This window comes from Notothenia rossii, assembly GCF_949606895.1.
Source record: "Notothenia rossii genome assembly, chromosome: 8".
NCBI classification, from domain to species: domain Eukaryota; kingdom Metazoa; phylum Chordata; class Actinopteri; order Perciformes; family Nototheniidae; genus Notothenia; species Notothenia rossii.
Window position 1 is genome coordinate 5,817,254 of NC_136906.1, and position 27,626 is coordinate 5,844,879.

The 27,626-nt window shown below is 39.2% G+C and overlaps 2 protein-coding genes and 1 long non-coding RNA gene across 4 annotated transcripts; 2 read left to right on the plus strand and 1 right to left on the minus strand.

The window, feature by feature from the left end:
* Window positions 1-485: 485 nt before the first annotated feature.
* On the minus strand, window positions 486-12,893 carry LOC307015640. The gene is made up of 3 exons (XR_013801610.1): window positions 12,800-12,893; window positions 11,566-11,697; window positions 486-619 (listed from the first exon to the last, which is right to left on the minus strand). It is a non-coding gene; the product is annotated as an uncharacterized lncRNA (long non-coding RNA).
* Window positions 4,807-8,336, plus strand: LOC307016049 (uncharacterized protein). Its single transcript, XM_079645089.1, has 6 exons — window positions 4,807-5,025; window positions 5,117-5,211; window positions 5,567-5,693; window positions 6,081-6,198; window positions 7,014-7,090; window positions 8,194-8,336. The coding sequence occupies exons 3-6, from the start codon at window positions 5,580-5,582 to the stop codon at window positions 8,302-8,304; spliced, it is 420 nt and encodes a 139-aa protein (XP_079501215.1). The 5' UTR covers window positions 4,807-5,025; window positions 5,117-5,211; window positions 5,567-5,579; the 3' UTR covers window positions 8,305-8,336.
* On the plus strand, window positions 12,104-27,626 carry LOC307015630 (G-protein coupled receptor family C group 5 member D). 2 transcript variants are annotated; one of them, XR_013801609.1, is made up of 8 exons: window positions 12,104-13,023; window positions 15,613-15,885; window positions 16,619-17,006; window positions 18,842-19,014; window positions 22,937-23,304; window positions 23,587-23,635; window positions 24,950-25,005; window positions 26,559-26,637. XR_013801609.1 is itself a non-coding variant. In XM_079644372.1 (7 exons), exons 2-7 carry the CDS (start codon window positions 15,686-15,688, stop codon window positions 26,634-26,636), a joined length of 1,263 nt encoding a protein of 420 aa, XP_079500498.1. In that variant the 5' UTR covers window positions 12,112-13,023; window positions 15,613-15,685; the 3' UTR covers window positions 26,637-27,626. The 2 variants fall into 2 exon arrangements, 1 of the variants encoding a protein (XP_079500498.1); XM_079644372.1 differs by lacking the exon at window positions 23,587-23,635 and having other exon boundaries at window positions 12,112-13,023; window positions 26,559-27,626.

The following is a 27,626-nucleotide window of genomic DNA, read 5'->3' on the forward strand; positions in this document are numbered from 1 at the left end:
TTTTGTTCTCAGCATTTTGACCTTGTACTTCCATCCTACCTTTTGTATTTCCTCCTGCTTTTATTTTGCGTTGTATTTTGTACTCCTTGTGAACACAAGGTTACTGTGAACACCAGGGGATGCAAGGAGAGCGTGCAATATTGCTGTAACGGTGAAAACTACTAAGGGTTCTTCACTTGATCATGGAGGATTAACTCCCTTTTATCCCAAGTCTATCTCCTTGCTGCTATCTGAACTCATGTCCCTCTCCTTAGAGCAAACAAAAGCATGTACTGTTTGTTTTGTGCTCCAACCACAACACCACACATAATGTACTGTGAACGGTCCTGATAGCCGCAGTAAAATTAGAATATTTTAATTAATCTTGTTGTCTGTGTCTTTTATTTCTGGAACTCCTCACAATGATGGAAGGTTTTAAACATATCCAACTATCATGACTACAAATGACTAACAAGGGCCTTGGATCAGAAACAAAGTGACTCATTCCCGGCAGTCTTCTAACTCGAATTGATGACATTTCCTTCTGTGTCTCCTGACCACAATGATGTCTGAGTACATCTAATAATAATTACCGCTCACTTTAAGGCTTCCTGACATCAACCCACTCCGACAAGGCTCTCTGTTGGAAAAGGAAAACAAGAAGAAATGATATCAACAGTTCTTTATCATCTCACAAAGAACAATAAATGATAGCAAGTGTAAGATCCATCTCACAGATCAAACCCCTGATTGTTGTCATACAGTAAGTTCTGGGACCATCGTATCACAGACATTATTAATCATATGTGTATACTATATAGACTCATATAATCCTTTTCTACTGAACTTTAACGAGAGTCTCCACCCACACTCAGCAACAACCGAGCTAAAAGCTAACAACAGCATGCTAGCATCCTCACAGAGACAATGCTAACATGTTTACCATTTTAGTTTAGCATGCTATTAGCTCCTCCTAACACAATGGAGAGTTGATAGGAATGTCTTGAGTTTTCCAGTGTAGGTAGACACACCCTTTTTGAATGATATCAACCCAAAACACGGGCGTTAGCAGTGGATATGAGCGTTGTATAGCCTACATGGTTTAGAGGAGGCCTTATCAGAGCTCTCAAGTCTCAGACACACGCATTTCACTCCATTTACACGCCACACCTTGTATTTCTCACGCAGAGATTTTCTAACCCAGAGATTTCTTTACTGCGGTCAAGCCAGCCGTCTTTCACTTTTGCGTGGTCAAACCAGCCGCCCCTGTATTTTGAGTGCGCGATTAGTTACAGGTTTACGGTAATGCATTAAAACAACCCTGGGAAGCTGTTGTAATTGACTGAAGTGACTTTCGAATACATTTTCGAATACATAAGTACATACATACATAAGTAGTTTATGAAACTGCCAGTTTTGTACTTAGTACTTCTTAGAGTACTTGCAAACATAATATGAAGTACTTTTACTGTGTACTTTTCAGTAATTTGAGTTTCAAAGTCCCCCCCAGAGAACAAGAATGAGCATTTTTGTCTAACTTTGGTGTGGGATAAAAAGCATTTCTTCCATAAGTAGTTTATGAAACTGCCAGTTTTGTACTTAGTACTTCTTAGAGTACTTGCAAACATAATATGAAGTACTTTTACTGTGTACTTTTTCAGTAATTTGAGTTTCAAAGCCCCCCCCAGAGAACAAGAATGAGCATTTTTGTCTAACTTTGGTGTGGGATAAAAAGCATTTCTTCCATAAGTAGTTTATGAAACTGCCAGTTTTGTACTTAGTACTTCTTAGAGTACTTGCAAACATAATATGAAGTACTTTTACTGTGTACTTTTCAGTAATTTGAGTTTCAAAGTCCCCCCCAGAGAACAAGAATGAGCATTTTTGTCTAACTTTGGTGTGGGATAAAAAGCATTTCTTCCATAAGTAGTTTATGAAACTGCCAGTTTTGTACTTAGTACTTCTTAGACTACTTGCACAAATAATTTGAAGTACTTTTACTGTGTACTTTTCAGTAATTTGAGTTTCAAAGTCCCCCCCAGAGAACAAGAATGAGCATTTTTGTCTAACTTTGGTGTGGGATAAAAAGCATTTCTTCCATAAGTAGTTTATGAAACTGCCAGTTTTGTACTTAGTACTTCTTAGACTACTTGCAAACATAATTTGAAGTACTTTTACTGTGTACTTTTCAGTAATTTGAGTTTCAAAGTCCCCCCCAGAGAACAAGAATGAGCATTTTTGTCTAACTTTGGTGTGGGATAAAAAGCATTTCTTCCATAAGTAGTTTATGAAACTGCCAGTTTTGTACTTAGTACTTCTTAGACTACTTGCACAAATAATTTGAAGTACTTTTACTGTGTACTTTTCAGTAATTTGAGTTTCAAAGTCCCCCCCAGAGAACAAGAATGAGCATTTTTGTCTAACTTTGGTGTGGGATAAAAAGCATTTCTTCCATAAGTAGTTTATGAAACTGCCAGTTTTGTACTTAGTACTTCTTAGACTACTTGCACAAATAATTTGAAGTACTTTTACTGTGTACTTTTCAGTAATTTGAGTTTCAAAGTCCCCCCCAGAGAACAAGAATGAGCATTTTTGTCTAACTTTGGTGTGGGATAAAAAGCATTTCTTCCATAAGTAGTTTATGAAACTGCCAGTTTTGTACTTAGTACTTCTTAGACTACTTGCAAACATAATATGAAGTACTTTTACTGTGTACTTTTCAGTAATTTGAGTTTCAAAGTCCCCCCCAGAGAACAAGAATGAGCATTTTTGTCTAACTTTGGTGTGGGATAAAAAGCATTTATTCCATAAGTAGTTTATGAAACTGCCAGTTTTGTACTTAGTACTTCTTAGAGTACTTGCAAACATAATATGAAGTACTTTTACTGTGTACTTTTTCAGTAATTTGAGTTTCAAAGCCCCCCCCAGAGAACAAGAATGAGCATTTTTGTCTAACTTTGGTGTGGGATAAAAAGCATTTCTTCCATAAGTAGTTTATGAAACTGCCAGTTTTGTACTTAGTACTTCTTAGAGTACTTGCAAACATAATATGAAGTACTTTTACTGTGTACTTTTTCAGTAATTTGAGTTTCAAAGCCCCCCCCCAGAGAACAAGAATGAGCATTTTTGTCTAACTTTGGTGTGGGATAAAAAGCATTTCTTCCATAAGTAGTTTATAAAACTGCCAGTTTTGTACTTAGTACTTCTTAGAGTACTTGCAAACATAATATGAAGTACTTTTACTGTGTACTTTTCAGTAATTTGAGTTTCAAAGTCCCCCCCAGAGAACAAGAATGAGCATTTTTGTCTAACTTTGGTGTGGGATAAAAAGCATTTCTTCCATAAGTAGTTTATGAAACTGCCAGTTTTGTACTTAGTACTTCTTAGAGTACTTGCAAACATAATATGAAGTACTTTTACTGTGTACTTTTCAGTAATTTGAGTTTCAAAGCCCCCCCCAGAGAACAAGAATGAGCATTTTTGTCTAACTTTGGTGTGGGATAAAAAGCATTTATTCCATAAGTAGTTTATGAAACTGCCAGTTTTGTACTTAGTACTTCTTAGAGTACTTGCAAACATAATATGAAGTACTTTTACTGTGTACTTTTTCAGTAATTTGAGTTTCAAAGCCCCCCCCAGAGAACAAGAATGAGCATTTTTGTCTAACTTTGGTGTGGGATAAAAAGCATTTCTTCCATAAGTAGTTTATGAAACTGCCAGTTTTGTACTTAGTACTTCTTAGAGTACTTGCAAACATAATATGAAGTACTTTTACTGTGTACTTTTCAGTAATTTGAGTTTCAAAGCCCCCCCCAGAGAACAAGAATGAGCATTTTTGTCTAACTTTGGTGTGGGATAAAAAGCATTTCTTCCATAAGTAGTTTATAAAACTGCCAGTTTTGTACTTAGTACTTCTTAGACTACTTGCAAACATAATATGAAGTACTTTTACTGTGTACTTTTTCAGCAATTTGAGTTTCAAAGTCCCCCCCAGAGAACAAGATTGAGCATTTTCGTCTAACTTTGGTGTGGGATAAAAATAATTGCTTCCATAAGTAGTTTATGAAACTGCCAGTTTTGTACTTAGTACTTCTTAGACTACTTGCACAAATAATTTGAAGTACTTTTACTGTGTACTTTTCAGTAATTTGAGTTTCAAAGTCCCCCCCAGAGAACAAGAATGAGCATTTTTGTCTAACTTTGGTGTGGGATAAAAAGCATTTCTTCCATAAGTAGTTTATGAAACTGCCAGTTTTGTACTTAGTACTTCTTAGAGTACTTGCAAACATAATATGAAGTACTTTTACTGTGTACTTTTCAGTAATTTGAGTTTCAAAGCCCCCCCCAGAGAACAAGAATGAGCATTTTTGTCTAACTTTGGTGTGGGATAAAAAGCATTTCTTCCATAAGTAGTTTATAAAACTGCCAGTTTTGTACTTAGTACTTCTTAGACTACTTGCAAACATAATATGAAGTACTTTTACTGTGTACTTTTTCAGCAATTTGAGTTTCAAAGTCCCCCCCAGAGAACAAGATTGAGCATTTTCGTCTAACTTTGGTGTGGGATAAAAATAATTGCTTCCATAAGTAGTTTATGAAACTGCCAGTTTTGTACTTAGTACTTCTTAGACTACTTGCACAAATAATTTGAAGTACTTTTACTGTGTACTTTTCAGTAATTTGAGTTTCAAAGTCCCCCCCAGAGAACAAGAATGAGCATTTTTGTCTAACTTTGGTGTGGGATAAAAAGCATTTCTTCCATAAGTAGTTTATGAAACTGCCAGTTTTGTACTTAGTACTTCTTAGACTACTTGCACAAATAATTTGAAGTACTTTTACTGTGTACTTTTCAGTAACTTTGGGTTTTCTATTTTGTAATTTAATATACAAATTGAAACACCATGATTTATTTTTAATAAAATAAGGCATCATATTCCTAGGAAAACTTAAAAAAAAGTATTTTTATTGCTGTTATAGATCAACTTTAATGATTATCAAGCCGTGATCGCCTTTGTAAATATTGAAAGAACACACTGGAAGTTGCTGGTTAGTGATTGTTTTCATTCAGAAATCCCTTTCATTTAAATATGTATATATGTTTGATGCTGTTTTGAAATAACATCACTTTTTTTTTTAGTACTTATTTCCCGCCATAACATCAGTATTTTTGGTGGATCCAGCGGCAAATTCCAAAGAGAAAGCAGACTCGGAAAATGCTGCGAAAAGAGTACGGTAAGTCAGAAAATTAGATATAAAGTGATCTTAGAATTATATTTAGTGCTTTGTGTTTAAGTAAACATGTACAAGTATGTTAACAGAAGTTCCCAAACCCACACCACTGAAGCATTTATTTTGTGCTTGGTGGTCTCAGCTGTTTTTTAAATGATATTTCCTTATCCCGCCCTTAGTATCTGTGTACACAATTGTAAATGAAGTAGCTCAGTAAGCAAGGTAACCTACAATATTTTCCAGTGTCCATACTGTTCGGATGGAGTGTTTTTATTTTACACAATATTTAAAGATTTTTATTCTACATGTGTCTGTTGGGAGTTACATTAGAGACTATTCCACAATGTGTTTTACAAAGGGAATACTTCAAGATGAGGAGGACCTGCTATGGCAAGGAGGACTGGGGGACTGTCAAATGGAGAGGAGCAACCATGCACCATCCAGTTCAACGTGATGGCAGTAGCTGTGGGGTCATTGTTACCATGGTAACGTAGTTTTTTACTTTAACTACTATATGTAATATTTATGCTTCTGCTACATATTCTTATATTTATTTCAGTGTCTTGATTATTATACAAGTTTAAAGTATAAAATAGTCAATGATGTTAAAAAATAAGTCATTAGTTTCTGAATTATCAATTTTCAGTTTATTTTTTAGGGGAATTGTGTAAAACTGATGAGAGGGCTGGTTGTTGACACAGCCCATGTAGTTTGTCATGTACATTCTTCAAGTTGTGTTAATTACCTCATTACAACTATTAGTTATTAATAGTTTGATCATTTTTATTGAAATATCAATTCAATTTTGGAATTTTACTGGCAAAAAAAATGTAGCGCAGATGACAAGTGTGATTCTGTGTGTTGGTGTGTAGATGGCAAGAGCAGTGATGGAGGCCTTTCCTGCATTACCAGTTATGTCCTTTGGGACATCCAAAAAGGAGATGGCTTGTGAGAGGAGAAAGTTTGCACTTTCAATACTCAATGGTTCAGGTTTGTAAGTCATTTGTCCTGCTTTACGTTATGGTTCTTAGTTAGTTGTTATGGAAATGATGAACTTCTATTAATCCAATGCAATCAAACAAATCTACAATAACTACAGCCTGTAAAATTGCCTTTGAGTCCACACACTACTGCATTTATAGCCGACAGCATCATTGATTTTAAGCACAGGGCCCAAACCAAATATTCCATACATATCTCAGTTGAACCCATAACTTATATTTCTCTCACACACACTCCATTGAGACATTAACAGTTGAAGAATAACTTTTTTTCCTGCTGCAATAAGGAATGTAAATACTGACACTTAAACTGTCACGGTTTGTGTCAGGAGAGCAGGGAAGAGGAAACGAATACCGATTGTACCAGGCATCCAGGAACAGTTTATAGGTGGTTTATTGAAAAAAAACAGAAGCTTACAGGCAGAGCGGCAGGAGGCATGGGTGAAATATGGAACACAAAACAGGGCTTAGAGTGAAACAGTGACAAATATAAATTGCTGCATTTTTAAATTTGTTGCATACAGGTCATTGCCTAGTAATGTTTAGAATATTACGGATTGTTTATGTATGTCTGCTTATATGTTGTTCTGTTCACACTGTGTACATAGTCTTCTTTTTAAAACATCCATCCTTAAAAACATATTAAACCTGTGTTGATGATCCCATTCATGATCCATTTAGAGTTCATAAGCTATAATTTACAGCTGAACAGCTGCATAGAATTTGACTGCACTTCTGCTGCCAATAAACTGTTAACTGTATACATATACAGTATGTCTAAATAACATATTTTCTTTCCTGCAGTGTTTAACATGGAGAACAACTGTGCAATGTGCTCTGCCTCAAAGCCCCCAGGATCTGGGCCTCCCACTACAGATTGGGTGAGTGTTTGTCGTAGTGTAGTTATAATAGTGCTTCATCATATTCTAATCAAATTCAATTTATGATATTAGATGTATTTACAAAACTGTTGAGTCACTGGGTCTATCCAGATCAGGCGGTCCAGCGAAAACGCCGCAGGGCCATGCTTCGATTTCTACTTTTCAGCGCATGCTGAATAATTTTTTTACGGCAACCTCGTGCATCGCCCCAGCTGCAGCCCACACACATTAACTCTATTCAAAATGACTGGAACCAATATAAATTGATTTACTAAAAAAACAGTCAAGACAACTTCTCTCAGATAAATGGTAATGCATATACATTGTTTACACATATAATGAACAGAGAGAATATAAAATGTGATGAGCAGTGGAATAGGGATACTGACAATTCTAATCATGTCTAATAGCAACATATTCAATTAAAGTGTAACTTCACCCCAGGTTTGAGCCTAAGTCCACCCACATGATGACAATAGCCTCAATGCAGCGTTGACAAATATGACAAAGCTACAATAGCTTGGAAAATAGCAATATGGGGCACTGAATTAACGCACCCCGCGGTTCCTCCACCTCACTCTACGCCGCTGGGAGACTGACGGTACATGTCCACCAGATCAGGCCTGGAAACCAAGTTATACCTTGAGGCAACACTCCTAATGGAAAACGGACCACTTGGAAAGACGTTTGTTGTGTTATCTGCTGTTGTCCTCTTTCACACACCAACATCCTGTAAGTCACTATCAAAATATGGGAAGCAGGGAGAAGCAGGTCATATGCAATACATAACTGACCAATTAAGAATACCAAAAGGTAACTACATTATAGTGATGCAACATGGGGTTTTCCCAGAACTATAAATCTTCTAGCTATAACTACCTCAAAAACATTTGTATTTGAAAAACTGAAAATGGAGACATAATATAGTTATTTTCAGATATGAAACTGGTGTTTGAGGCGAGTATGCTACAGAATATAGCTACATGTAATAAAGTTGACATGAATCTAATTTTGCCCAAATTATTCTCTATTGCACTTCATTACTTCATCATTTCCGATGACAAGATGTATCAGATTTGATGGTCACTCATTTCATTTTACAGATACAGTGTGACACCTGTGAAAGATGGTTCCATGAGCAGTGCCTGGGGATGAATCAGGACCAACTCCAAGAAGCCAGGGCAAGCAATTGGAATTGCTTTCTCTGCAACTAGGGCAGAAGAATAAAGAAAAAGGGGGAAAAATCTGTTTGCCTGTTTTTTTCATACATACACAATCACTGAATGACAGTGTTTCAGTTGATAAGCTTTCATTTTCATTTTCATTTTCATATTATGTTTGCAAGTAGTCTAAGAAGTACTAAGTACAAAACTGGCAGTTTTATAAACTACTTATGGAAGAAATTATTTTTATCCCACACCAAAGTTAGACGAAAATGCTCAATCTTGTTCTCTGGGGGGGACTTTGAAACTCAAATTACTGAAAAAGTACACAGTAAAAGTACTTCATATTATGTTTGCAAGTAGTCTAAGAAGTACTAAGTACAAAACTGGCAGTTTTATAAACTACTTATGGAAGAAATGCTTTTTATCCCACACCAAAGTTAGACAAAAATGCTCATTCTTGTTCTCTGGGGGGGGCTTTGAAACTCAAATTACTGAAAAAGTACACAGTAAAAGTACTTCATATTATGTTTGCAAGTAGTCTAAGAAGTACTAAGTACAAAACTGGCAGTTTTATAAACTACTTATGGAAGAAATGCTTTTTATCCCACACCAAAGTTAGACAAAAATGCTCATTCTTGTTCTCTGGGGGGGCTTTGAAACTCAAATTACTGAAAAGTACACAGTAAAAGTACTTCATATTTTGTTTGCAAGTACTCTAAGAAGTACTAAGTACAAAACTGGCAGTTTCATAAACTACTTATGGAAGAAATGCTTTTTATCCCACACCAAAGTTAGACAAAAATGCTCATTCTTGTTCTCTGGGGGGGACTTTGAAACTCAAATTACTGAAAAGTACACAGTAAAAGTACTTCATATTATGTTTGCAAGTAGTCTAAGAAGTACTAAGTACAAAACTGGCAGTTTCATAAACTACTTATGTATGTATGTACTTATGTATTCGAAAATGTATTCGAAAGTCACTTCAGTCAATTACAACAGCTTCCCAGGGCTGTTTTAATGCATTACCGTAAACCTGTAACTAATCGCGCACTCAAAATACAGGGGCGGCTGGTTTGACCACGCAAAAGTGAAAGACGGCTGGCTTGACCGCAGTATTTCTTTCCAGGGTACCGCCCACCAAGTTGCGCCGCAATTTTGTAAACAAACTAGGCTTGTTTGAGACGCGTGCACTCCACTAGCACCCCCCCGTTGACATTCGCGATACAAAGGGCTTCATGGGAACTTTGAGGGGAGCCAGAAGTTAGAGTACCAAACACCGCTGCCAAAATCTCACGCTGAACTCTGTTCAAAACTTGAGAGCCCTGCCTTATACACCTATGAGTATGATCAATGCTTTCATCATATATTCACATGGTGGCTCTCCTTTACATATATAAGGCAGTGATATCTAGCAGCTGTAGTTCAATGAAGAGGTCCGCTGACGAAACATAGAGATTGATAAATTACGCTTAGGGTTTGTGGGAGAAAGCGGGAAGCAGCGCCAGTCGCTGGCAGGAAGGAATGATGAATGAGCCAAACTAAAGACTTAACTGATGTATCTTATGTGGCGTACTTTAACCCAATCCATGATCTTTTAACTAAAACTAGCCATGTAGATTTGGCTTGTAACTGAAAACTGAAACCTAATGAAACTGCCACCCTGTCATAACGTTCGTAATGCACTAATATAGTAGTAAACTAGTTCGTAATATACTTCCCTATTGGTTGGTTTAGTTTGCCCTTTCTGAAGTTTTAAAGTAGTACAGTAGTACGTCTAGTGTCCTTTCATGGGGAAATTCATCAAACCTGCAATAACTCCAATGGCCAACAGGGGGCGACACCACTAGTCTGGGAAAGAAATACAGATTGTAGAGAAGTCTATGAAAAAGACACTCTGGGGCCGTTTCTCAATCGCGAGGAAACTGGCTTCCAAGCCAATATTTCAAGGATACTACGTCATCGAGTGCCGCCGAAGGACTGTTCCAATCTCCAGCATACTTGGAATTCCACCGAGGCCGCGTCCTTGGTTTGGGGGTAATTTCGAGGCTGCACATGTGTAGACTTTGCGTCCTTCAAATCCCCACAATGCTTTGCGCACGGACCAATTTCCCCAAATCTGTGGCGGAAAATTTAAGGCGGGACCTCTAATATGACGCACACCTGCACAATTGCTCGCCTGTTCCACTCTTCGTTTTCCAAATGCCAGGAAGTATTCTTGCCTCGCTTCTGAAGCAAGTGACTCGGAAGACATGTGCTAACGAGCAAGTGTATACTCGACATTGAGAAACACCCACTTTCTCCTGATTTATAACCTCGGTTAACATTTCCTGGATGACTTTATGGTCTTAATTTCTTAACACTACCATATAGCTTCTGTCAACATCCTTTCTTTAGCCTACTTGCCATATATCCATTTAGATACTTTTAGTCTCATTTTGAAGTATCCCAGTAGAAGTGTATTCACTCTGAACCCGTTGATTAAGACGCCAATAATTAGAGTCAATGTCCTAGTAGTCAAAACAACTTCTAATGTCCTTTAATAGGGAAATGCATCAAACCTGCAATACTTCCAATGGCCAACAGGTGGTGACACAACTAGTCTGGGAAAGAAATACAGATTGTAGAGAAGTCTATGAGTAAGACACTCTTTCATTCATGATTTATAACCTTAGTTAACCTTTCCTGGATGACTTAAAGATCTTAATTTCTTAACACTACCATATAGCTTCTGTCAACATCCTTTTTAGCTTCTGTCAGTATCCCAGTATAAGTTTATTCACACTGAACCAGTTGATTAAGATGCCAATAATTCAATTTTCTTCCAAATGTGTACTTAAAACTCACTTAACATTGAATTAATTGGCTACTGTTGTCCTGTGGGATTGCTATGGTTTCTCTTACAACATTATGACCCCCTATCATCACTGTCTGAGAATCTGAGCACCAACGCTTCACTTATTTCCCTTTCAACCCGACATGATGACAGTTATTGGGTGGGAAGCTTCAAATACATGACGTCATGCTTAAATTCCTCTGGGATTAGGCAACACATAAGGGAGGAGACTCTCAATTAAAAATATTCACTACATAGATATTTGTATATACTTTACACACGCATCCATGCTGCTCCTACATCTTGATGATTAAAAGAGATACAGTTATGTTTTACATGACAAAGGGATGCTACAGTTGAAGAATGATTTAAGATTCAACCGAACACACCCTATTAACTCTGTGCTTGTACGGGCACGAGTGGAGGATTTAAGTACGGGCTTGTTGAGGACAGCAGTTGAAAGAAATCTCTTCTACCTGACGCAACTCCTCCCCGAGGCGGAATCACCGATCCCAAATGTTGTTGCTGTGGTATTGCAGTAACTAAGGTGACGGCAGGTTCTGTTTCTGCACCCAAAGGAGACTGGGATGAGTAATCTGGACCCTCACCTGCATGTTTAGGGAGTTACGGATTACATGTAACTGGATTAAGTAGACAAGATACAAAAATAAATTACTGTATTCCCTTACAGTTACATTCAAAACATCAGATTACTGTCAAATGTCTTAAAAACGGGATTACTTGCAGGATTATAAACGAAAATAAATGTATTACAGGTAGACGTACTGCCTGAAAAGTCTCTGGTTTTCATTTAGCCTACTTTTGATTCTTTAGTTAAAAAATCTATACATATATAATATATTTTGCTTTTAATACATGTTCCAAACCAAAACAGCCTTTGTAAACTTTACTATTTTGTAGACCTAGCCTTCAATTCAACACATTTTTAAATAAAATATCCAGTTTCCTTACATAATACACTTAAGTAAAAAACACTTTATTGTTATTTATTTTCACTTGTATTTATTTGCATTGCATTTAATCGTCAGGTAATCCAAAAGTAACGTAAAGTAGTCAGGTTACATTCCTTTTATTTTAGATTACTGATTACATTTCTAAACGTGTGACTAGCAATGGTAGCCTAATTGATATACTATCCTATATATAAACTATATACAATAACAATGTTAATATGTGATGTGTTTCTGCTACTGTAGTATGAGTATATATTTCTGTAGCTGCAGTGTTTCGGTTTTTATAGAACATTTTCATGTATGAACACACTGCTGCATCATCCATCTACCTACCTATCTACCTTTCTATCTATCTATCCGAGTTTTAAAGTATCCCTCCCAACACTGCTCACCTGAACTCCATAACAACCAGTAGGATCTCACCTGTTATGATCAAGTGTTTCACGTTAATATTTCCTACTCTACACTCTGCTTATCCAAATCAGGGATGCAAATTCTGATGGGAAATAGATTTATAGGGAGGGGTGAAATCTCCTGTGTGTTTTTGTGTATCATCAGCTCCAGGTGTGTGAGCCCCACCTTTATTCGGAGGGAGGGACACACACACACACACACACACACACACACACACACACACATACACGTACACACACACACACACACTGAGACACTAACACACACACTGAGACAGGAAAGCTATGAGTAGGGATGCAGGTTTCTCTGCTTTTTGCCCAACCTGTTGATGCAAAACACAATCTTTTCTCCCAGTGGCTTCAGACCTCCATCGCTTCACACTCTTCGTCATCTTCGAGCTCTCACTGTTAACCATCGGGCCTGCGGAGATATGGGAACATTATCGGGATAGGAGGCGCATTTAGCAGCTGTTTATTCACACACTTTCAGAGAAACTTCGAAGACTTTTCGAAGTCGATTTTTCCAAGTGTTTCCAAGGGTTAAAAGGTAAGTTTCCCTGTTTTTTTTTATAAAGGATATTAACGGTTTGGTCCTGCTTTGGAGTTGGCATCTTATTGTCAAGCGTAGATAGTTTAAGCCAACAAACATCAAAATCAATTGTCCTTACAGTACCGAATAACCAAACAGACCAAATGAACACCCGCTTGACCTTATCATTAATTGGTGTCTTTTTAAGCCATCGCTTTACAAATCTGTACCTTATTGTAACATCTCTGCATTTTCCATATTAAGGCGAGAGTAAGGGTAACAATGAGGGTCATATTTACAAAGAGACAATCCCACTAAAGGTCATCTTTGATTCTTTGACGCTGAAACAAAGACTCTATGTTTCAGGCTTGGAGGAAGTGACAATCAGATGTGAATATCTCTCCCTTGAATCTATGAATCACAACGCCCTGCTGCGGTGTTATGAGCTGAGGCAGCAGAAAAGTGATACCTTTCATGTCTACTTCATTGTCCCAGCTTCACCTCCATGTTGCATTTGTTTGTTTGTTTTTGCTGGTTTCTCACACACACTCCTCTGCCTTGTTCTGGCATGTTTTGTGAGCTTCTCCTCCAGCGTTGTTACGTCTCAAGCTGTCGAACCACTCTCCCTTTATTTTCTCCACACCGTGACCTCTGTGTTATCCTGTCTTATATTTCATCTCGCTTGTTTGTTTTACTTGTCACTCAACGAGCTGGGAATGTGCTTGAAGGCAAATATGAATAGCATTTCAGCAAAACGTACTTATGGTCCCAAAAGTCTCCAACAATGTTACAACCTAAAGAAATCTGTCTTTCTTATCAAGATAATGGTTCTGTTTCTTTTGGATGCCTGTTGTGCCAAAGTGTTCCCTTTGCACATGCTTCAGTGTTGTGCTTATCAGACAGAAGTTGTTATAAATTGACTTGTCATCCAGTTTAAAGCCACGATTTAATGCTAAAATTAATTATTTAATCTCAATTGAACTTAAAGGTAGGGTATGTAATTCACTTCAGAAACACTTGTTGTTATATTCCATGGAATGCTCTTAACATCCCGATAGCAATGAATATATTAAATGCTTTGACAATAAATATGTACAAAAATATCATCTGTGGAAGCTGTGACGCTGTAAAAAGCACGACCAATCATCTGAGCCGGCTAAAGTAACTGTCAGCCTTCCATCTCTTGCACACATTTATCTCGTGCCCTCATTGGTCATATGCGCGTTCGTGTTTGTTGGAGGAGGGGCTCTGTAAGGAAGTCTGAAGGAAGGGGCAGATTTTTTCCGGTTGTGTATTTTCAAATTCTAGCGCACTCGAGCTGGTTTCTCCATTCTTACCTACCTACCTTTAAGTTATTACAGAAACAAGGCTAGCAACTTTGGCGTTAGCGTCGGAGAAACACAGATATTTTGCAAGAAGTTGCTTTTTTTCAGTCTTATTACAAATTGTTTATTTACCACGTCTGCGTGTAGTGGAGTTTGGATAATTTATCCCAGAACAACCTTCATGAATGGACCTTTTCACCGCGGCTTGCAGTTTGTTTTATGCGCGCCGTCGGAGCGAATTCGCGTCTGATCGCGTCTCTGCATTGACTTTACATGTAATCGCGCCGCCCCAAAACGTCGCATCGCGTCCGGTGTTAACGTAGCATAACGGCCCGTCTACACTACAGGCATGAAAAAATCTTGAAGCTTGGCGTGTCTGAAGCTTGGCGATTTTTTGCGAACAACCAATCACATGAATCTCCCGCCCCCGACATACAAAGCAATAGCAATGTTAAAACGAAGTAAACTGGATATAAACTCTCCAAACAGGCGAACAAACGATCAGTTTCACCCACTGTCTCTGCCACCTCCCTCCATGCCTGGTTCCTCCGGTTTGTATCCCGTTAAATAGTTCCGGTCGTAAAGAACCGGGTGATTTGCTACCGTAATATCTCGTTTGGAATATGAGGAAATGAACTGCGGTCTGGCTCTCCCAGCTTGCACGCGGTTTGATTGGCTGAGCTTGCACTGGCAGGATTTGCATAAACGGGATTTGATTGGCTGATGCCAAGCATCGAGCCTCAAAAGTTGAACATTGTTCAACTTTTGATGCCGATAGATGCTCGTGATGCTTGCAAAGCCATGTCATGCTCCCCACAATGCAGTTCGGCGAAGATTAAAAATCTTCTACGTCACCCCATTCAAGTGAATGGGCGAAGCGTTGAAAGCATTTTTTGATGCCTGTAGTGTAGACGGGCCGTAAGAGTAACAAGCTAAGCTAACGTTAGCTGTTCGCTTGCAGCCCCTCATATGTCTGCCAAAACAGCCTTGTAGCAAGACTGATTTTTAACATTTTGGTGTTTTAACCATCTTATATCACGTAGTACAATTATTTTAGAGAAGCCTTGTAGATCAGGTTTAAACCTCCTCAACAAAGAACAAGGAAGGCAATTAAACCGGGGAAAAGCCAACGAGCAATTTAGGGAATGACGTTGAACTTCACGACTCCACCCAACTTTGTCTTTTGTTGTGATTTTAATTGAGGTAAAGCTAATGGCAGAAAATTACATATTGTGCTTTAAAGGAAACTTTCATGTGATGTTGAAATATGTTTTTGTTCCAGGGAGAACATCTTCCAACTCTTAAGGACACGTAAAACCAAAGACTGAATCCCTGAGTGGATTACTAAACTGAACATGGCCTTTTCATCCGAGAAGCACAAATCCCTCTTCCCCCTCGTCTTCTTCCTCCTCGTCTTCGTCTCTCTCACCTGTTTATGTCAGTCGACCAACACCAGCTCCTCGAATAAAATCAACGCAACCACTTCCTCTCCGTCCTCAAATTGCACCATGAAGAAAATACCTGGCTGCAAGACAGGGCTGAACCCCATCTATAGGTAAGACTCTCACAACATTGGAAAAGGGTCTCAAAGCGTACCTGTTCTCTCTTGCTTTCAACCTCGAATCCTGCACTCCTACCCCCCTTCTTCTATTTATAGCTCAGGACTGTTTTTGTTGTTATTGTTTCTCTTGTTTAAAGGGTCTTTGAGCCCTGGGAAAAACACTTTATAAAGACAATACGTTAATACTTTGTTGTCACATCAAGTCTGACATTTTTCTTGCATCACAGCTCCATTTGCAACATTGATCAAGGACAAATATTAAAACATGACATGATCAACCGAAGAGAAACTCAAGACCCTTTAAAGTACATGTTGTTATTAGTATTATTATTATTATTATTATTATTATTATTATTATTATCTAACAAAGTCAACTTTATTGTCAATCTTTCAGTTTGTGTGTGCAGACAGAGAGGTCGAAATACCGTTTTCCACAATCCCTAATACAAAACAAATATAAAAATATGTATACAATATGTATATCCTATATATACACGATCAAAGACACATTTATACATATGCACACATTAAGACGTAAAAGCAGAATAATCAATATAACAAAATAACAGTCACTTCAATATCTTTGAGAAATGTACTTTTATAATTTTATTATAAAATTAAAATAAAATAATTTTTTTTTAAATGAATTTGATTTTGCATACATTGATTGATGTGCTTTTATTTATGTCTTAAAACGTGAAATATGATGTGTTATGTATTACTCCAGGTACCTGTGTGACCGGCGGGCAGCGTGGGGCATCGTGCTGGAGACCCTGGCCACGTCTGGCTTCCTGTTCAGCATCGCTCTGTTGCTCGGCCTCCTCGTCTGGTCCCTCTGGCTCTGCATCTCTTTCAAGGACCAGCGCAGCAGCATCGGAGCAACCGTGTTCTCCACGTCTCTGTTCCTGCTCGCCACTGCTGGGATCTTCGCCATCACCTTCGCCTTCATCATCACACACACCTCTCAGACCTGCCCCACCAGACTCTTCCTCTTCAGCATCTTCTTCGCCCTCGCCTTCTCCTGTTTGCTGGCTCGATGCCTCGCTTTATTGGGTTTTGCAGCGGCTCGAGGGTGGGGGGAACCGGCCCTCGCTTTGGGACTCTTCACCGTCCAGGTCAGTGGTGTAAAGAGCAAAGTCCACACATTTAGAAATACTCTGGTGAAAGTAGAAATACTGACTAAACTTCTTTACTCAAGTCAAAGTAAAGAGGCTTTGAAATGTACTTCAGTAAAAAGTACCCATAACTAGCAGCTGTTTTAAAGAGTACCTGACCTCCCTTTATATTAATAGAACAATAATGTCATTGTTAGCTAATGAATGTTTCCATGGTGACCAACGGCAACATGACAACGTTTCCATTGGTCCCTCTTCTTTAGAGAAGACCAGGAAACGATGGATACACGGATCGTGTTCAAATCAATAGGCACGCAATGATTCTAAATAATAATGATCACGCCACCAAACACACATTCAAACTAAAGTATTGCTACAAGTCACATTTGATACGGAGCGGACGTTCAACATTACTCAATTAATCCCACTATCAGAAAATGGGTCTGAAATGGACCAATCTGCATAATAAGTACTTTCTCAAAATATTTGCATTTGCTTTTTGACGGACATCATAATGGCAATACAGTAGGTACACATGTAGAGAAGATGGTCTGTAGGAAAATTAAATAGTTACCTCACCCCGCCCTCACCTCTATGGGCTATGATCACATTATAAACAAGACATAAATCAAAAAGTTACAAAACATAAAACACCAGCATCAAAAAGAAAAGAAAAAAAAAGGGTAGAAATTAAATGAAATACAAAGACCAATAAGTGAAGATTACATAAAAATACGGATACTTCTTCATGATAAGTACTTTGAGTACATTTTGAAGCTAATTGTTTTCTACTTTCACTTGAGGAACATTTTGAATGCAGGACTTTTACTGTAACAGAGTATTCCTACACTCTGGTACTTCTACTTTTACTCAAGTACAAGACCTGAGTACTTCTACTTTTACTCAAGTACAAGATCTGAGTACTTCTACTTTCACTCAAGTACAAGATCTGAGTACTTCTACTTTTACTCAAGTACAAGACCTGAGTACTTCCACTTTTACTCAAGTACAAGATCTGAGTACTTCTACTTTTACTCAATTACAATATCTGAGTACTTCTACTTTTACTCAAGTACAATATCTGAGTACTTCTACTTTTACTCAAGTACAATATCTGAGTACTTCTACTCAATATCTGAGTACTTCTACTTTTACTCAATATCTGAGTACTTCTACTTTTACTCAAGTACAAGATCTGAGTACTTCTACTTTTACTCAATATCTGAGTACTTCTACTTTTACTCAAGTACAAGACCTGAGTACTTCTACTTTTACTCAAGTATAAGATCTGAGTACTTCTACTTTTACTCGAGTACAAGATCTGAGTACTTCTACTTTTACTCAAGTACAAGATCTGAGTACTTCTACTTTGACTCAAACACAAGATCTGAGTACTTCTACTTTTACTCAAGTACAAGATCTGAGTACTTCTACTTTGACTCAAACACAAGATCTGAGTACTTCTACTTTTACTCAAGAACAGGATCTGAATAGATTTGGGTGAATGCATCCCGAGCCCAGGAGAGTTATTCTGATCAATCTCCTGTAAGGTTTTGTGCTCACAGTGAAAGAGTGCTTCACGGTTTATCTGTAATCAAAGGGCTGCAACACTTTCTCTCGATTCACTAAAGTCAGACTGAATAGAAACACAGAGCTGAATCCTATTTCCATTCATGTGTTTTGATATGTGTCTGTTGATGTTACACATGGAGCTGCTGTGATGCAAGCCACACTTCAGACTTGATCATTAAAGTGATATCGTATCGTACCTCCTGTTCAGTGTTTCGTCTCCTTTACGTACAGGATCTGAGTTTCTTCTTCCACTCCTTGTCCAGGTTATCATCTCTACCCAGTGGCTGATCGTAGTCTTAGTTCGAGACAAGAAGCCGTGCGAGTACAGCCAGGGGGAGTTCGTCATGATGCAGATCTACGTCATGTGTCTCCTGGTCGTCAGCTTGATCCTCTCCCTTCACTTCCTGTGTCAATCCTGCAACACGTACACCTACAGGTTTAAATAATCCTAATTCTGGGTGGTTTTAAAAATCAAAGATGGGTTTGGGGGACGGTAAAACAGGAACATGTGTTGTCTGGGGATTCAAAATGGATGAAAGAGAAGGATGAAGGGAATATTAAAAAGGTTAGAAAACTGTCAAAATAACTTTCATCTCACGGGAAGACTAGGGGTCGAGGAATGTGAGAATTTGGTTAGGGGTCAAATATCTGGGACAAACCTGAAGGTCCGCTGCAACTCTGACTACTTTTAAATCCAGGCTGAAGACTTTCTTTTTGACGCTGCTTTTAATTAAACTATTCACATCTCACACTGCTCTGTAACTTTTATTCACGTACCTGTTATTCACGTTTCATTATCTTTGCTTTTTCTAATGTGTTTAATGCTCTTTAAAGGTCACCTACCAAAATCCTCTTCTTCATGTCTCTTCTACATCAACATGTGTCCCCTCTTCTTGATGTCTCTTCTACATCAACATGTGTCCCCTCTTCTTCATGTCTCTTCTACATCAACATGTTTCCCCCTCTTCTTCATGTCTCTTCTACATCAACATGTGTCCCCTCTTCTTCATGTCTCTTCTTCATCAACATGTGTCCCCTCTTCTTCATGTCTCTTCTACATCAACATGTGTCCCCTCTTCTTCATGTCTCTTCTACATGAACATGTGTCCCCTCTTCTTCATGTCTCTTCTACATCAACATGTGTCCCCTCTTCTTCATGTCTCTTCTACATCAACATGTGTCCCCTCTTCTTCATGTCTCTTCTTCATCAACATGTGTCCCCTCTTCTTCATGTCTCTTCTACATCAACATGTGTCCCCTCTTCTTCATGTCTCTTCTACATCAACATGTGTCCCCTCTTCTTTATGCCTCTTCTACATCAACATGTGTCCCCTCTTCTTCATGTCTCTTCTACATCAACATGTGTCCCCTCTTCTTCATGTCTCTTCTACATCAACATGTGTCCCCTCTTCTCCATGTCTCTTCTACATCAACATGTGTCCCCTCTTCTTCATGTCTCTTCTACATCAACATGTGTCCCCTCTTCTCCATGTCTCTTCTACATCAACATGTGTCCCCTCTTTTCCATATCTCTTCTACATCAACATGTGTCCCCTCTTCTCCATGTCTCTTCTACATCAACATGTGTCCCCTCTTCTTCATGTCTCTTCTACATCAACATGTGTCCCCTCTTCTCCATGTCTCTTCTACATCAACATGTGTCCCCTCTTTTCCATATCTCTTCTACATCAACATGTGTCCCCTCTTCTTCATGTCTCTTCTACATCAACATGTGTCCCCTCTTCTTCATGTCTCTTCTACATCAACATGTGTCCCCTCTTTTTCATGTCTCTTCTACATCAACATGTGTCCCCTCTTCTCCATGTCTCTTCTACATCAACATGTGTCCCCTCTTCTTCATGTCTCTTCTACATCAACATGTGTCCCCTCTTCTTCATGTCTCTTCTACATCAACATGTGTCCCCTCTTTTTCATGTCTCTTCTACATCAACATGTGTCCCCTGTTCTCTATGTCTCTTCTTCATCAACATGTGTCCCCTCTTCTCCATGTCTCTTCTACATCAACATGTGTCCCCTCTTCTTCATGTCTCTTCTACATCAACATGTGTCCCCTCTTCTCCATGTCTCTTCTACATCAACATGTGTCCCCTCTTCTTCATGTCTCTTCTACATCAACATGTGTCCCCTCTTTTCCATGTCTCTTCTACATCAACATGTGTCCCCTCTTCTTCATGTCCTTTCTACATCAGTATGTGTCCCCTCTTCTTCATGTCTCTTCTTCATCAACATGTGTCCCCTCTTTTCCATGTCTCTTCTACATCAACATGTGTCCCCTCTTCTTCATGTCCTTTCTACATCAGTATGTGTCCCCTCTTCTTCATGTCTCTTCTACATCAACATGTGTCCCCTCTTCTCCATGTCCCTTCTACATCAACATGTGTCCCCTCTTCTTCATGTCTCTTCTACATCAACATATGTCCCCTCTTCTCCCTTCTACATCAACATGTGTCCCCTCTTCTTCATGTCTCTTCCACATCAACATGTGTCCCCTCTTCTTCATGTCTCTTCTACATCAACATGTGTCCCCTCTTCTTCATGTCTCTTCTACATCAACATGTGTCCCCTCTTTTCCATGTCTCTTCTACATCAACATGTGTCCCCTCTTCTTCATGTCCTTTCTACATCAGTATGTGTCCCCTCTTCTTCATGTCTCTTCTACATCAACATGTGTCCCCTCTTCTCCATGTCCCTTCTACATCAACATGTGTCCCCTCTTCTTCATGTCTCTTCTACATCAACATGTGTCCCCTCTTCTTCATGTCTCTTCTACATCAACATGTGTCCCCTCTTCTCCATGTCCCTTCTACATCAACATGTGTCCTCTCTTCTCCATGTCCCTTCTACATCAACATGTGTCCCCTCTTCTTCATGTCTCTTCTACATCAACATGTGTCCCCTCTTTTCCATGTCTCTTCTACTTCAATATGTGTCCCCTCTTTTCCATGTCTCTTCTACATCAACATGTGTCCCCTCTTCTTCATGTCTCTTCTACATCAACATGTGTCCCCTCTTCTTCATGTCTCTTCTACATCAACATGTGTCCCCTCTTCTTCATGTCTCTTCTACATCAACATGTGTCCCCTCTTCTTCATGTCTCTTCTACATCAACATGTGTCCCCTCTTCTTCATGTATCTTCTACATCAACATGTGTCCCCTCTTCTTCATGTATCTTCTACATCAACATGTGTCCCCTCTTTTTCATGTCTCTTCTACATCAACATGTGTCCCCTCTTCTTCATGTCTCTTCTACATCAACATGTGTCCCCTCTTCTTCATGTCTCTCCTACATCAACATGTGTCCCCTCTTCTTCATGTCTCTTCTTCATCAACATGTGTCCCCTCTTCTTCATGTCTCTTCTACATCAACATGTGTCCCCTCTTCTTCATCTCTCTTCTACATCAACATGTGTCCCCTCTTCTTCATGTCTCTTCTACATCAACATGTGTCCCCTCTTCTTCATGTCTCTTCATCAACATGTGTCCCCTCTTCTTCATGTCTCTTCTACATCAACATGTGTCCCCTCTTCTTCATGTCTCTTCTACATCAACATGTGTCCCCTCTTCTTCATGTCTCTTCTTCATCAACATGTGTCCCCTCTTCTTCATGTCTCTTCTACATCAACATGTGTCCCCTCTTCTTCATGTCTCTTCTACATCAACATGTGTCCCCTCTTCTTCATGTCTCTTCTTCATCAACATGTGTCCCCTCTTCTTCATGTCTCTTCTACATCAACATGTGTCCCCTCTTCTTCATGTCTCTTCTACATCAACATGTGTCCCCTCTTCTTCATGTCTCTTCTACATCAGCATGTGTCCCCTCTGTGGAAAGAGACTCTGAAAGTTTCAGGAACAAAGATTCTCTCTCTTTTTGATCCATTTCTATAAAAACCTGTCTGAAAATGAGCTGATCAGATTTTGGCCACTTTATGATGTCATAACGATGTTTTGTCTTGAGTAACCATTAGCCAATCAGCAACCAAGGTAACCCCCCCCCCCCCCCCTTATCACCTGAATCTCCTCCTAGAGCACCATTGAGTTCTTTTTAACCAAATCTCTCAGAGGGGCGTGGGGAGGGGCTCCTTATTTTCATCTAAAGTAACAGACAGAGAATCAGCACTTTGGAAACAGGGCTGAAACAGAGGGGATTATGGGTAATGCTGCAATGATCCGTTTGGTGTTTCAGCCAATCAGAGACAGGCTCTGGATATATCTGAGACCTATAATATATTGATGAAGAACAGTTTAATAGGGGACCTTTAATGTCTTTCATTTTGTAAAGCACTTTGAATTGCCTTTATAAAAAGTGCTATAAAAACAAACTTCCCTTGCCTCACAGTTACAACGGTGCCGTCCGCCAGCAGAGTCGACTTCACGCCACGTTGCTTTTCCTCACGCTGCTGCTTTCCGCCTGTATCTGGGTGGTGTGGATCACGATGTTGGTCAGAGGGAATCCAGAGTTGGGCCAAAGACCTCGATGGGACGACCCGGTGATTTGCATCGCTTTGGTGGCAAACGGTTGTGTGCTTCTGATGGGCTACGGCTTGTCCCAGATCGCCTTCTTCTGCCGAGGGGAGGCCAAGAACAAGGACCTCCCTCTGAGCTTTGCAGGGTGGACCAGTCCCTGCCCTGATATTCCAGGATTGAACAGCCTCAAGGAAGGGAATGAGAACGGGAGCTTTGAGAGCGATAGTGAGACCAGAAGAGGTGAGAAACTGAGTGGAGCTTAGGAGTATAAAAGGTGGTAAGCTAAGGGGCATTTCAAAAGGTTGCAATAAACACATTCTCTCTTGTTGCGTTTCTATAATTTTAGGTAAAGTTAACAGCGTTTATTAACAAGATGATACGATACGTCTGCAAAAGTACTCGGCCGTACTCCTACCTCAAATTATTGAAACGCAGCACTCATCATTTTCAATTTGGTTAAATAAAATGTCAGACAAATAGGACACAATGCTCATCACACCTTCACCTTTCTTGTTTGGTCAGAACTAATGTCTTGGAACAGATTCGAAGTATCGGAAGCGTCCTGATTTCTGTGAGTAGTCTGAGTAGACTCTTGTTAAATGCAGTTAAACAACAAAGACTTGAAAGCAAAGACTATGTGCCTCTTTCTTAACTGTGGTTACAAGTGATGTCTATGGAATAAAAGCAAAATATAAAACCTGAGCACAACTAGAGAGAAGTTAGCCAACTGACGTCTGTTACAAAGCCATATCTAACCGAAGTTTGCTAACGCTAGCTAACGTTAGCCACCATCAACTAGTCGTGTTCAGAAAAGACCAAGTTAGGGTGACGCTACAAAACCCTTAACTTATGTAATGGTTTTTAACAAGTTTTTATGAATTCAACTTTTCATATAGAACAGGCACGAAATTGGCCTTTTTTCCCTTTAGTTGTGATTTGAGGGGCTTTTAGTCAAATAACAACACAGCTAAATATAGAGATCCAATGCTTCTTTACGAGCAAACAGGACAGCAAGATCTTTTATAAGTTTACTAATATTGGCCACAAGTATTACTCATGCAAGACCAAGTTAGGCTGTAGCAACACAACTCTTAAATTACACTATATATGTTTAATGCTTGAATTGTTCCATTTGTAAAGGGAAAGAAAACACGTTTGTATTTCTTTGTTACCAGTTTTTCTTTAAGGGGCTTTTAGTCAAATAAGAACACAGACAGATGCATAAAATAATATGTTACCCGACAAGGACGCAGCACAGCAAGATGTATTTGAAGTTTGCTATGCTAAGCTAACATTAGCCGCCATAAGCTAGTGGTCATAGGGGACCAAGTTATGCTTGTGTTTTAATGTGTATGAATTAAACTTTTTTATGTAATACGGGAACACATAGCTATCTTTATGGGTGGCATTCAATGATACAGCTTCATGTAAAAACTATGCTATACTAAACTTAATACAAACAGCACAGCAGGATCTATCTATCTGAAGGATGCTAAGGTAAGCTAACTAAGACACAAGCTACCTAGCCATTAGCTATCAATCATACAAAACCAAGTTAGGCTGGAGCAACAAAACCACTACATTATGTAAGGGTGTTTTGATACTTATACATTCAATTCTTCATTTATTAAGAGGAAAATAATGGTATTTATTTTGTGTTTGGTGTCGAATAACACAGCTGAATGTAAAAATCTTATGCTACTCTAAGAGAAATATTCACTGACAGCTGAGATATTACTCCAAGTCAGAATGAATATGGAGCGGGCGTCCGTTGTTACTAAATGACTCCCATTATCAGTCATCCCAGCTCTCACTGCGAGCCTATATGATGAACAGTTTATAATGAAGTGATAATTAGTGAACTGTATCGTGTGTTTCCCCGCAGGCAAGAGGACGCAGCAGTCGCTGAGATCTCCCTACGAGTCGGGATTCTCCTTGACAGTGAGTAATAAAACTGTTAGGATTAACAATCTTTCTTCACACACTCAATTAGACCGCCGTGACCTTTCACTACTGCCAGAGAGGGCAAAAATACACACATCCTTTACTCAAGTAGAAGTACAGACACTCGTGTTTAAAAATACTCTGGTGAAAGTAGAAGTACTGACTAAACTTCTTTACTCAAGTCAAAGTAAAGAGGCTTTGAAATGTACTTCAGTAAAAAGTACCTATAACTAGCAGCTGTTTTAAAGAGTACTTGACCTCCCTTTATATTAATAGAACAATAATGTCATTGTTAGTTTCCATGCTGAACAACGGCAACATGACAACGTTTTCATTAGGCGCGTTCACACCGGATTACTTTTCCCCGTAGTTTTCCCGTTTAGTTCCGTTAGTACCCCTTATGTCGCGTTCACACCAAAAAGAGTACTTAGTGCCGGGAACTTTTACCCCGATTTTTAGTGCCTGCTGAGAGGTGGTACTCTCCTGGGGCAAAAAAGTGCCCCAGTTCTGATTGGCTGGGCGAATTGCAAACCACGCCCCGTAAAACTCTGACATTTTTTGTAGAGCCGCCATTTTATTATCCTCGCATTAGCATTAGCCCAGCGCACCAACGCAGAGAGACTAACTTATGGCAACGCAAAATAAAACATGGGAGCGGTGGAGATGAGGAGGTGTCGGTGTCCTGGCGATTTACTCTGAAGGCTTCAGTAGAAGCTGCTGGGAGTCCCAGCAGCTTCTACTGAAGCCTTCCCCAACTCAGGACTTCCGGCCGGGGACTTCGGGTGGCAGTATACGCCGTGAAGTTGTTTGCGGCCTGCCAGTAAACCCAAAGCAGAAGAAGAAGAAGAAGTGACGTCAGCAGCTTCATTTTCCTAATCGTCCCCAGGGACTTATTCCGGTGTGAACGCGATCGGCTCTTAGTTCCATGGGGGAACTAAGAGCTGGGAACTAAGTACGGCAAAGTACTTGGTGTCAACGCGGCTATTGGTCCCTCTTCTTTAGAGAAGACCAGGAAATGATGGATACACGGATCGTGTTCAAATCAATAGGCACGCAATGACTCTAAATAATAATGATCACGCCACCAAACACACATTCAGACTAAAGGAACCAGCCTGTTTGGAAAATGTGAGAAGTAGAAAGTACAGGTATTTGAGTTCAACATGTAAGAAGTAGAAAGTACAGGTATTTGTGTTCAACATGTAAGAAGTAGAAAGTACAGGTATTTGAGTTCAACATGTAAGAAGTAGAAAGTACAGGTATTTGAGTTCAACAAGTAAGAAGTAGAAAGTACAGGTATTTGTGTTCAACATGTAAGAAGTAGAAAGTACAGGTATTTGTGTTTAACATGTAAGAAGTAGAAAGTTCAGGTATTTGTGTTCAAAATGTAAGAAGTCAAATTAAAAAGTCGTCAGAAAAATAAGTAGTGGAGTAAAGAACTGATACCAGAAACATGCACTTAAGTTCAGTAACGAAGGGTGAATGAAAGCACAGTTTATCAAAAGGTATTAAAGGCACTGACGTGATGAATGTGTGTTTCCATGTTTCAGGACATCGACCCCGATAAGGACTACACCATCCCTCGCCCGAAGACCACCAACTACCTGGAACCTTATGATGAATATTGATTGAAATAATTGTCTGGTTCCTACACACACATGAACATAAACTGATATATACCAAAGACAACACCAAGCCCAAACTCGTGCACTGATCTGTTCTTAAAGGGATACTTTAACCCCCTAAAAATCCTTTAGATATCAATGACTCACACAATATTTTCTTGAATTCTTAAAAAAGTTTTTCTTGCATGCCGACAAAAAATCATAAGACACAGAAGTTGTGATGAAGTGAAGTGAATGGTCCAACAACAAAAACTGCATGAAAACACGAGTTACAAATGTTTGCACAACTTTCATTGTCTAATTCAAGTCATATTTATCCAAATATATGTTAATTATTTGTATCAAACATCTTACTTTGTGACACGCAAGAAAAACACTAATATGTCCTCAAGAGTTCAAGGTAGCACCGGTGTGACTTAATGATCTATTTAACGACATATTTTCATTTTTTTTGGGTGACGTATTCCTTTAATGTACAAAAAAAATAGTTTTTCTACATTTCATTTTCTTGTGCAAATGTAAATATTTGTAAATGTGCCAAAATGTTAAACCCTCCGTCCCGATAAGTAGAAAGAGACTCGAACAGAATGACTCATCTGCCCGAGTTTCATCATGGAGGAGCGATGGGTTCAGCTCACGGGAAATCCATCACCAAATGCTTTGTGATGGTGTGTGTGTGTGTGTGTGTGTGTGTGTGTGTGTTGCTCTCAGAGTGTATATAAAAGCCCTGAGGTGATGGAGGAGGTGTGGAACTGCCACTCTGAAGGTGCCAAACTGCTGAGGGGAGGACGGATGAAAGTGTGGAGGGGGGTTAGATGAGAGGAGACAGGAGGAGACAGTGCCATCCGTGATTAACATCTTCATATTCAAAGTTACTTAACAGTCTCTGGGTTTTGTTGGTGCTGCTGCACAGAAAACAATGTTCATAAATGACACAAGGTGGGTGTCTTCAGTGACTATACACATGCTCAATAAAAGGGTTTATCCACAAAA